At 50.2% G+C, this 12,137-nt stretch overlaps 1 protein-coding gene across 1 annotated transcript; it reads left to right on the forward strand.

Moving 5' to 3' along the window:
* The first annotated feature begins 146 nt into the window (after positions 1-146).
* CDKN1C (cyclin dependent kinase inhibitor 1C) lies at positions 147-1,869 on the forward strand. The gene is made up of 3 exons (XM_042038693.1): positions 147-825; positions 918-1,044; positions 1,178-1,869. The coding sequence occupies exons 1-2, from the start codon at positions 372-374 to the stop codon at positions 1,037-1,039; spliced, it is 576 nt and encodes a 191-aa protein (XP_041894627.1). The 5' UTR covers positions 147-371; the 3' UTR covers positions 1,040-1,044; positions 1,178-1,869.
* Positions 1,870-12,137: the final 10,268 nt, after the last annotated feature.

Consider the following 12,137-nt stretch of genomic DNA (forward strand, 5'->3'; position numbering starts at 1 on the left):
CGGGGCCGCCCCCGGTCCCCGGCGGGGCCGGGCCCGGCCAGTGCGGGCCAATGCGGCCGGCGGCGGCGCGGCGCTGCCCGGCGCAGCCAATGGAGGACGTGGGCAGGAGCCCTGCCGCCGGGGGCCGGGGGGCGGCGGGGGGGGCCCCGCCAATCGCGGCGGGCTGGCGGCAGGGAAACACTATTATGCTAATGGTGTTTTGCTCGCACTCGCGGGGAGCGGGGTTTAAAAGGCAGGGCCGGGGGGCAGGGGCTCAAAGGCGGGAGGCAGGGCCGGTGTGAGCGTGAGCGGGCCAGCGGACGGGACGGCAGGAGAGGAGCGGCGGGAGGGCACCGACGCCTTCCCGGCCCGCCGCGTCCTGCCTGGCGGCGATGTCCAACGTGCACCTCTCCGGCGCCGCCGCCCTGGAGCGCCTCTCTGCCCGGCGAGCCCTGGCCGGGCACGGCCGCAGCCCCGTCTGCAGGAGTCTCTTCGGGCCGGTGGACCACGAGGAGCTGGGCCGGGAGCTGCGGGATCGCCTGCGGGAGATGGGGGAGGACGACCAGCGCCGCTGGGACTACAACTTCCAAACCGACACGCCGCTGCCGGGGCCCGGCCGCCTGCGCTGGGAGGAGGTGGAGGCCGGCGCCGTGCCCGCTTTCTACCGGGAGACTCTGCAGGTGGGACGGTGCCGCGTCCCCCTCCTCCGGGCGCCCCCTTCCCCGCCGCCGCCGCCGCCCGCCGCCGGCAAGGGGCCCGGGGGCCGCCTGAGCCGGGAGAACCGCGCCGCGCCCCGCCGCCGCGGCATGCGGCTCCGCCGGAGGGGCCCGACCGCCCGCATCACAGGTGCGTGGGGAGCCGGGGGGCGCGGGGGACGGGGGGCGTCCCGCCGCCGCAGTGGCTGACGGACCCCTCTTTCCTCTCCGTCCCCCATCCAGATTTCTTCGCGAGGAGAAAAAGGCCGGCGGAGCCCAAGGCAGCGGCGGAGCGCCCCGCCGGCTGTCCGCCGCCCCCCGCCGCCGTGCCGGCTGAGCAGACCCCCCGCAAGCGGCTCCGGTGAGCCAGGTGAGACGCGCCCCGGGAGCGGGCGAGGGTATCTGGGCGCTTTCTGCGGCGCTTAGTTATTTCCTATACCACGACCAATTTTTTTTTCCCTTGCTTATTTTTTTTCCCTCCTCCTCCTTTTTGTTCTTCCCAGACTTTTGCACTACTGCACCCACGGGAGAGGCGCGCCGCCTCGGGAGGCGCGACGCCCCGGAGGCGCGGGGGGCCGGGGCGGGCGGCGCGGCGAGCCGGGACCCCCCCGCGCCCGCCCGGCCTGGGAGCGGGAGCCGGAGCGGAGCCGCAGCGCCGGCCGCGCACGGAGCAGTGTTATCGTACAACAGTGCAATGTATGACGTTCTGTATAGAAATGTATTATGCGTAATGTGAGTACACTGGCCAGAAGTGTAAAGCTTTAAAAGTCATTTATAAGAAATGTTTAATCTCTGCTGAGCTCTCAGTGCAAAAAAAAAAAAAAAAAGGAAAAATTAAAAAAACAAGTGTATATTTGTACAAAACTTTTTTTAAGAGTTATACTAACTTATATTTTCTATTTATGTCAGAAACGTGGATAACTTTGACATCCAATAGTCTTTTTTTTTTTTTTTTTTTCTTTTGGTTAAGCCAAAGGGCACTATATTTGCTTTTGTTATTCACAAAATGTAAATTTATTTTTATAGTGGAAATTTTTTTTTTTTTTGCATTCACAAGATGTAGCTACGAATCAAAATATTTTTTAGACTTTACTTGAAGACAAATCTGTTTCGATGGATCCTGAGCCGGTCTGTACCACTGCCATTGCAAATAATGCCACAACTTCAATAATAAAATCAAAAGTCAGGAAACGGCCGCAAGCCTGCTTGGTGTGTGCTGGAGGGGAAGTCCGGGGGGTGGGGGGTGGCAGGCACAGCCCCGGCGGCTTGGGCGGGGGAGCCAAGCCCAGCTCTGCGTCTCTCCGTGGAGGGGGTCCTCCCTCGCCGCGGGGCCATGGGCACCCCCGCAGTACGACCCCCGCCACGGGCAGAGCGCTTCTCCCGCCGTGAAAAGCTGGCGGAGGGTTCGGAGGGGAGAGGGGGGCATCTTCCCTTAAAAACAAGTTCAAACTGCTGAGCGCTGCTGGAGTTAACTGCGCCTGAGGGGAGCACACGCCCTTCATCACACCCTGACTTCGGCCTTTCGGCGCGTTGTAATGGTTACTTTTAGTAACCTTTCTTCCCAGGGCTGTATCTGCCCCCCTCGAGGAGCCGCCCCCCTCGAGGAGCCCCCCCCCTCACCCCACATCGGGGCTGGGGCCGCTGCCTCCCTCTCTTGGGGACGGCCTCGGGGGGTGACTGGTGCAGCGGGTCAGCACGGGTGGGGACGCCCCTGTCTTGGCTGTGCAGACCTTCCCCCTTCCCCCCCGCCTTTCGGCCGCGGGCCCTCACTCCCCAGCCTGGAGCCCAGAGCCCTGGCTACTGCAGGGAAGCACTTCCTGGTACCTCTTGCCCAGCAATGATTTACAGGACAAACAACAGTTCTGGGAAAGGCAGCAGTTTCAGCTCGCCCTAAAAGACGTAAAAAGCAAAACAATACACACACACGAACCCTCCCACCAGCCAAAATAGCCAGCGTTTTGACAGTGCTTTGGTGACAGTGCTGTCACAACCATGAAGCCGCAGCACTTGGCGCCATCACCTCATCCCCGTGGCCTGAGGGCAGGTTAAAGCCGTGGGATCTGCACGCAGCCCCCGGGGGCCGGGGCGCACGCCCTGCTCTGGGCCCCAACCCTGCGCTGCCCGGCACAGGGGGACAGACCAGGTCTGGTGCTGGCTGCAGGTGCTGCAGTACTGGGATGCTGGAGAGTACAGCTGGGGAGGAGGACCAGGCTCCCAGAGCCGTGGGGACTGACTGGGCTGATTTATGTCTTTCCGACTCCACCTCTCAACCTTGCACCTCTGAAATGCTGTACCCCCACACTGGACCCAGCAGCTGGGGGGGACCAGGAGGGCGTCACTCCTGGCTTTCCGATCTCTAGATGATACACTTCCACGGAGGGGGGAGGGAGACTGAGAGAGTAAGGCTCAGGGTGAATAGGCTCAAGGTTTACCCACATCGTCTTCCCCTGTCACAGCGCTCCTCTCTGCCCCCCTTTATCCCCCAACCTCTCCCCCCGCTGTCACGGCCGCCAAACGCTCCTGGCTGTAAAAGTAACATTGATTACCTCCAGCTCCGTGATCGCTTAATCAGAACGGGATTATTTTACACGCCCGCATCAGTGGCCGCTGACTCAATACGATTTTCCCCTGCTTTGAAAAGAAAAATAGCTTTTCCCTTTCCTTATGAAAGCCAACAATACCCGGAGTGAGGCAGCTGGATCCTCCAGGATTTATGGGCTTTTCTCTCGCTTTCATGAAAGCAGGTGCCTTTGGGACCTCCATTGTCCCAGCCCGCAACTCATAATAGGACTTTTTGCAATGAAAGATCCCTGCTCCGAGCTCCCAAATACCTCGGCCGGAGGAGCCACGAGGTGTGCCCAGCCTGGCTCAGGAGGAAAGCCCTCACCGCGGGGACAGTTTAGGCACGGGGCTCTAAAGCAAATAATTCCAGCTCATGGGCACTGCCCTAGAGCAGCCGTCGGGTTGGCAGCCCGCAGCAGGGAGGGCCGCGTCCCGCAGCCCCCTGGGCTCCGGCTCCCGGGAGGGCCGGGGGTGCGGGAAGGTGTGCGGCCGCCCCCGCGCCCTGCCCCACCCAGCCCGGCCGGCCCTGCTCGCCCCGGCACAAAGCACACTGCCCCTATTCTTTCGGCCTTTGTAGCCATATGGCAAATCCATGTAGACACAGCCAACATCCATTTATTCAGGCACATAATGTCCCGCAACAGGGAACAATTGGAACTTTGTTTGCTTCTATTATTGATGCGAATGGGCGACAGAGAGAGAGAGAGAGAGAAAAAAAATCATTTAACTATAAGAGATATCCAGCTAATTATGAACCATATGTGCCTATAGTTTCAAAGCAATCCAATGAAGTTCATTTTAAATCTAGACTACTTTATTAGTACGGAAGACAGATGTCTCAACAGTACATGCATCAGAGGAAACCATGTAAAGAAGTTCTTGAAATATTTAACTAGGACTCATTCATTGTCAGAGGGGCTTTAAAGTGCCCTTTATCATGAGAATGCATAGGCAGAAGCAGAGGGAGGCTGCTGGTTGTTACCGCCAGCCCACTTACCCCTTAGCGCTAAATCCCAAATTCCACTTTGGATTTGACGACAGGAATATTTTTGGAAAGGATTCAAAATATCAGGGGTCTTGAAGGACCGAGCTTGCTGCTCATTACAGCTACAAAAAGTCAGGTCATTATTTGAGCTGCCTTAATCCCAGACTGAAACCAGCTACGCAATTAGAGGAATAATCTACTCCAAAATCACCACCGCTCCCTCTCCCAAGGAGCAGGGCCGTGCATTTGGAGCACAGCTACTGCAGTTCCTTCTCTACCCCAAGAGAGACCTAGAGAGGGGCGTTAACAATGCTGGACCTCCAGAAATTTTTCATACAAGCATCTCTCGATATGAGTCCGTGGTGGGTGCCTAAAGGGAAAAGGCTCTGAAGGAAGCCTGGAAGGGAAACTTGGCGTGAGGAAGTCTTTCAGCTTTTTTTTTTTTTTTTTTTTTTTTTTTAGGGAATGCAATTATCAGCAAACAATCTTGGCAAAAAGGTATCTTTATGAGCTCAGCAACATCATCTACCAGTAATTAAGCCACTTCAGTTAAATGAATGCAACATATGGTTGACACTGGGAATCATTCTCCTTCTTAGCCACAACTTTTCCTTCTGGGCCAAAACTTGTTCTATTATCACTTAAAATAAACAAAAAGCTGCTTTCCAGCTCTTCAGCAAATATTTGTTACTAATGAGCAGGAGGTGTACGTAACAGGATGAGGAAAAAAACCCATCATTTTTAAAGAATAATTTCTTATGTTTCGATACAGAAATAAAAAAATCACTTGCAATGAGTTGTGATTGCTTGGTAGGATGGCTGCACAGGGAGATTCATGTGAAGGATCCACAAAGAGAGATGCAAATTGGATTGACCATTTTTAAGCAAAGAAACAGATATGAAGAGTAGTAGCATATATGCAAATATATATATACACAAGAAATAATTATTCACAGAGTATAAAATAATTCATCAGGGAACAGGATTTTTTTCAAGCCGCATTGCCAACCATCACTACAGGATAAAATTAGAATGGTTTTACAATGTCTTCCCCTCCTATACCTTTTCAGAAATGTTACTCTTGACAATCATTTTTGGAACAGAGCGAGTCAAAACACAAACCAAAAGTCTTCACCTAAGACCAAAGGATGGGATTATATCTGACTCACAGAGGATGGAAAACAATTAAGTATTTTCCCCACATATATACAATATCTAATATTGAAGACCACACAATCTTTTTTGGTGTCAGTGGTGAAATTCCCAATGGAAAGTTCTTCGTGTTTTGGTTTATTCAGTTGTTTTTTAAACCAAGGGGGATTTTTAGGCATGTGTTTCCAAGAAACCTTTGTTGGGACAGATTTTTTGGGGAAAAAGAGAGAATGAAAGATGGTAAAACAGTTAGATGAGCTATACAGAATGTAAAAGCCCTGAAACAGGCCCTGCTGAATCAAAAAATAGCCCTGAAACAGGCCCTGCTGAATCAAAAAATAGCCCTGAAACAGGCCCTGCTGAATTAAGAAATGACTCAAACTCTTAAACACAGAACTAACTAAATTTCAGAGCCACTTTCCACAATCCACATGGCCAAGCCTCTGCTCCAGGAAAACCAGTGGCTTCACATCTACATCTGTGGTGTTGGGTGGGTGCCATTTTGCAGGGAGAGGGAACAGGAGGATCAGGAGGCAGTGCCAAAAACCACCTAGGGTGGGGATAACAAGGCATGGGTGGAGCAGAAGCACAGCTGGGGTACACTGGAAGAGGCTGGGCAGAGGACACAAAACTCCACCAAGGGAAGGAGAGAAGGGAGCAGGTCACAACATTTATAGCCTGTACATTCCTCCAGAGGCTGCCTAGCCCCACACATCTCTGCTATCAGCAAACACCCATGACACTCGTCCAGTAACATCCCATCCCTCCCCTCAACTCATCTACACATGGGTGCTGACAATAATCTCCTCCTTTTTGTCCCTGTGTCCCAGGTCAGTGTGGGATCTAAAAAAATGCCCCAGGCCTGCTGAGGAGTCACTAGGTTTCATTCACATCATCACACGACTACTCACTCTCCCCTACCAGATTTTCTTTAGCCTACTTGATGCTCCCTGTCACACGCATTACACTTGTATTACACGGAGAAGGAGGTTTGGCCCTCAAGGTTTGGAGGTGCCTAAGCTGTCTGTACAATTTCAGCCCAGATCTTTTGTTCCCAGTGCATTTTCATGGCCATGCACACCATTCCTTCCCCCGGGGATACACACAGTACCCAATTCACCCAATGCTTCACCTTGCCACATGAATCTGGGCCATGCGGCAAAGGTGAAACTTCCAGATAAACTCCTGCCAGAGAAAGTAAAGCAAGAGCTTAAAGGATACCTTCATGTTTAATCCAATGCCAACACTTGAATACAGGCTTTTATTCTTCAGAGAACAGTTGGCTTCTCCTGACCTGTTCCTGCAACAGAGGCTTTGTGCAGTTCAGGACCAGGTGCTTCAAGTTTTCATGGGCAGCCACTAATTGTGCCCAGGTTTGTTGGGCAGCTAATACTAGCTGCTGGGGTCTGACTTCTGAAAGTGCTGAGCATCCACAGCTGCAGGCAGGGTCACTGAGTGCCTGGCTCTGCATGTGGTTTTGGCCAGCTGAAGCCCATGCTTTGAAAAGGAACAGCCATGGGGTACCTTGGACCAACACTCCAAATTAATTATTAGCTCCTATTTCTTGGTATTTACCTCCCCATCATTAAACAGGGATAATATCACTCATCACTTATATTTTAATCCATTAATATTTGGAAAGTGATGGGTTACTACCGTGAGCAGCACTGTATAAATCTGGTGGGGACATTAATAATGTCTTTGAGCAGGGTTTGAATAGTGCCCAGTTAATAAGATGTAGCACCGTCCATTGAACGTCGAGAAAAACAAAATTGAGCAACTGCTCATTAAAGCGAGCACCGTTCACTCTGTGCACTCAATGCGATCATTTAATTAAAAGATTTTATCATCATGCACAGACACAAGGGGGCAGAGCCAAGGCCCTGTCTTCCCTCATCCTCACCTGCTCCGCATCAATCACACCAGAGTATTTCTTGGATGTAATCTACAATAAGAATCTAAAAAACATTCAACTTTTTTTTTCCCAAGCCCCTGCACTAACAGAAATCACTGCCTGAGCTTTGACAAGTCTTTTCACCTTTTTATCCCTGTCTGTCACCCCTTGGTCCCACCCTTACCCTGCTGACCGTTTGCCAGACTCCTGCAGGTGCAGCCACTTGGCCCCAGCCTGTGGTCTCCACCATCGTTGACATCACAGCAAGCCTCGGAAATCACCTCTGCACCTGGCTAAGAGGTGGGGGGAAGGAGAAGAGTTTTTCAGAGCAGGAAGATGCTTTGTTTGGGGCTGGTTTTGAGTGATATTGGATTAGAGGAACATGAGTATGCAGCTCCTCTTGCATGCTGTTCTCTGCCGGGGCTGGTGGCAATAAATGTGCAAACCAGCCACCTCAAAAACCAACAAATGATACCAAAACCACCCTTCCCCAAGAATACACCTCCACCACTGCCTCTGTTTTTACATGAAAGTACTGAGGAAAAGTCCCTGTTTGGGTCACATCAAGCAGCCTTATACTGGGAACTGAGATCTAGAGCAATTTGCTCTGGAAAACAATGAGCATGAATTAAGTTGTTTTCATACATTTGGTAATTGGTTTAGCAAAGCCAGCTTTTCTTAGGATCTTCAGTCAAGATGTTTTCAAACATGGATCTAGTTAACATCACTTCAGTTTTGCTGGTGCTGTACAGCACTCCTTCTTCTGACTGGTGATCCCAAAAGCTTTGGATTTTTCTGTTGTTTGTTTTTGTTTTTCTCTCACCCAGATGAGTGAGCAGGACTGAGAGTGTTGGCACCTGGTTCTCTATTTTATTCTGCACATCAGGAGGCAAAACCTGTTTCTTTTTCCCGCTGACTGGGGGACTCCAGACACATATCCCTCCAAAGGAAGAAGCCTGTCTTTTGTGCCAAGAACAAACCTTTAGGAGCTGCTATGACCAGGCTTTTCTGCTTGGAGAGCTGTACGAGAGGGTGCAGTGGTACCCACACCTCTGCCTTCCTAGACTCTCACCCTTCCTCTCCAAAACATACAGGATTTCCACACCACCCTATGCAGTACGGGGGAGGAGCCCGGGGAATGCAGCAGGTTACTGGATGTTACGGGGGAACACACATTTAATCTGAGCTGAGATGGCAAAAGACTGCCTGACGCAAAATCTGCTCCCCTGACAAATTGCACGTTCCCCCTGCAGCGCCCAGCCCATGAGCGGTGGAGCAGGGCAGGGCAGGGGGAAAAGGCGGGACACGCCGAAGCTGGAAGTGGGATCCCTTTCTCCGCACAACTGCAGGGCTGGGCGCTCCCCTGAGAAACAGCCCGGCACAGCCTTTCTGCTGCGTAAATAAAATAAAAGCAGCCGTCCGTGTTTGCTCTCGGGTGTGCAGCGCAGCCCCAAGCAGCAGCAGTCACCTCTGCAGGGGGATACAACAGGAGATTTGGGGACCATTTCCATAACAATAGCTGTTAGCAAACACCCATAAAACACAGCGGGCAAAGACACCTTATCAGAGGGAGTTAGCTGCGAATTAAAAGACGTGCTTGTTGGTTTGGGTTTTGTGCCCGTCTGCAGGATTTCGAGGACTTGGTGCAAAAGTTCTCTTTAACCATACTAAATTAAAAATAATAATCCTAGTTTCACTTGAAGGCTCTTAACAAGCAGAGAGAAAATACAGGATTTATAGATGAAGCTTGATCTAAGTTCACTGAACTATTCTATCAGAGGAAGGACAACGGGGAGTGGGGGCGGAGGAGAGGAAAAGAAAAAGGAAGAGAATAAAACTTTCCCAATTATCATATTTCCCTGAAATTCAGCTGTGCAGAACCAGAATAATTACAGATTTAGCAGAAATATTGCAAAATTTCGGCACGGAAGGGGCTTTTTCTTGACCCTGCGGACTATAATGGGAGATAAAGAGATTGACCATTTTGGGAGGAGGATGCCTTCATTTCTCGACGTGACTGTAGATTATTTCGGCTTCAGGAGACAAGAATGTCCCTTTAACATCTGACCTGGCCTTTATTTAAGAGCAGCACTTCACGGTTCAGGAAAGACAGACAATTTTCTAATTCCCAGCTCTGCTGGAGGCTGAGGCAGCAACTTCCAGACAGGACACCTGCTAACACTAGAGAAATGGCATTATTATGTCTACAAGTTTACAAATCTGAGGATCAAAAAGCCTTTGCTTCTGCTGCTACTCCACAGGCCAAGGACGGCGACTTCTTCAAAACAGAGTTTCACAGAGTTTTTTCTTCCCCCCTCCAAGAAATGGTTTCTTTTCACTTTGAGCAGATCGGTTTCCACGTGAAAAAGTCAATAGTCAAAGAGTTTCCTAAGTTTCATTGGTGTGTAGCAGAAAGGGGATTAGACCTGGGGCCTTTTTACTGGCAAGCCTTTAAGCAAATAAATGTTCTTGAATTCTTAGAGAAACAAACCTAACTTAAACAAAAATCCAGAATATATGGGATTTGCCCCTCCCAACACAAATTTAAGAGAGAGAGAGAGAGAGAGAGAAAGAAATAATTACTAAAGATTTAAGGGATACTAGGGTTAAATCTTTTTTCTACTGTAATTTTGCTTTTATTTTTGCTAGTTAATCCAAAGAGAATGGCTGCTTCTACATATTCACAATGATCTATTAATAGTAACTAGTGTAATGCAATATCAGAAATAATAGAATAATTAGGGTAATGCAATATAATAAATAAATATTAGAACAATGCAATAATTCATTTTTAACAGTCCAATTGTGATTTCCCAGCACTGAGAGAGGCAAAAAGCAGAGGGCATGCACACTCCCCACCTTCCTTCAGAGTCCTACCTGGTAGGCAAAGGCACTGCTTAATTCCTTCACACCTAAAAGTCCCAAAGCTGAAGCTGTGGTTTTTCTCTTGGGACACAGTCAGTCACAGATGATAATGATTTTTTTTTAAAGGGTGTTTTTCTTAAGGTCCAAAAATCACAATAGGCAGGTCATTCAAAACCCAAATATTCAAAGTGTGTGTGTATATATATATATAAATTTGTACTGACAGCCAACTGTTGCTGCAGGGCTGTTCCCCCAGCCTGCACACACAGATCCAGGTGTCTGTGCCAGCCATTTGCAAGCCATGGATAACACCTGGATCAGTGTGTGCAGGCTGGCTTTAATTAAGCCAGAAATCTAAGGAGAACTCAAGCAATGCAGTTGATTAACATGATCCAACATCAGCAAGTAAACGTCAGCATCTTGCTATAACAAAACAAATCATATGGGAAAAATCAAGGTTTGTGACTGCACAGAAAATGATAAGCTGTCTGTTAAGCTTGCCTCTCTGCACAACTAAATAGTTTTAAAGCTTTTCAGACATTAATTTCCTTTTTCCACCATGTACCTTTGTGAGCCCAGATTGCAACGCTCACCTGCCAAGCTACTACAGCTCTGTGAAGGTGCCACCTTTGATTTCACTATGAGCCATCCCACAGCTCTGCCTCTGCACACCCCCAGCCTTGGTCCATCTGAAAATCTTGGTGGTGCCTTAAACCACATCCAACCCCACCAGCAACTGGGGCAGATCCTTGGGCCTTTCCTACTGCTGAGGGATTTGCTACAGAGCACAGTTCCAAACCCAGTGCCACCCAAAATGCAGAAGTGCCTTAAAATTCTTGTCTGGCTGACCTGCCTTGAACAAGGCTCCTTCTAGCTGAAAATTCAGGAGCCAAACCCACCCCAGGGGCAAAATCACCCTGCCATTGGGTGAACAAGAGCAGCACAACCTCCTCTCTTTCCCCCCAGGTTACAAAGCCGTGAGTAGGGCGTTTAAATACCCACAAAAAGGAGAAGCCCAAGCCCAGGGCTTACCCCGTGCTGCAGCAGCCGGCTGCCACCATGCAGTGGGACACGATAACTTGCGTCGTGATAAAAAGGACGTGAGAAGGGCTTTGGGTTTCATCTTGTGCAGTTGCTGCGAGCACTGTGTACCTGTCTTTAAAGTGAGAAAAAAAAACCACTTTTGCTCTTTTGGCATTGTTTTGCTCATTGAGAGCAAGTATTTAAGCGCGACCATTTTTAAGGCATTTCAAAGGTCACGGACCCCATTCGAGGACAAGTTCATCCTGCTGAAACTGAGTGACACCTCCGAAGAAGAGGGCACACCTCTCTCAGCATCTCTTGCCGACCCATTTCGGTGGCTCTCCCGTCTCCACCACACGTTTGGAGGTAGCCGGGTTCCCCCAGAGGGTTTTAAATGCTGTGGTGCCAGCGGCTGCCCTCGTGTACCCTGCAGTCCCCACCCTCACACACTCAGACCTGTGGTGGCACCCGCTGCCCGCCGCCCATCAAGACCAACGCTTGCCTTTTCGAAAGAAAGTTTCAAAAAGAGGGAAAACATTTATTTTCACAGCATTTATATTTGCATTCATAAACATTCATATACATTTATATACATAAGGCAAATCCAGCCTTATGACCCCACCGATGGCAAGATGCTATCTATGGGAATCAAGAAGATGAATTTTCCCTGGAATCTTGCCTAGATTCAGGCGAAATCCACTCTGCCTCTCGCCCTAAATCGCTTGCCCCAGCTCAGGAAAGAGAGGAATTTGCCTTTTTGCTGGGAGGAAAGCGGCGGGGAAGGAGGAGAGCTTTAAAGGGAGGGAGGGAGGAGGCCGAGCTCATGCACGGATTTTAATCTGATCACTTCCCTGTCAAGCTAATCCCTGCCTGACTCAGATCGGACTTTTAGAAACGTGCCTGGAAACCAAAAAGCAAACCTCATTTGAATGAAGCACACACTCCGCAGCCCCCATCTGCAAAGGGCTGCAATTAAATGCAA

Source organism: Corvus kubaryi, unplaced genomic scaffold (genome assembly GCF_017639235.1).
Source record: "Corvus kubaryi isolate FWS band 111438036 unplaced genomic scaffold, C.kubaryi_AGA036_p1.0 37392, whole genome shotgun sequence".
Taxonomy (NCBI): Eukaryota; Metazoa; Chordata; class Aves; order Passeriformes; family Corvidae; genus Corvus; species Corvus kubaryi.

What these genes read in the sequence shown, in the direction of transcription:
- CDKN1C (XM_042038693.1), top strand. Translation starts at nt 372, where the DNA reads ATGTCCAACGTGCACCTCTCCGGCGCCGCCGCCCTGGAGCGCCTCTCT. An exon ending in CCCGACCGCCCGCATCACAG is followed by an intron (nt 826 to 917) that starts GTGCGTGGGGAG and finishes TCCCCCATCCAG; the next exon opens with ATTTCTTCGCGAGGAGAAAA.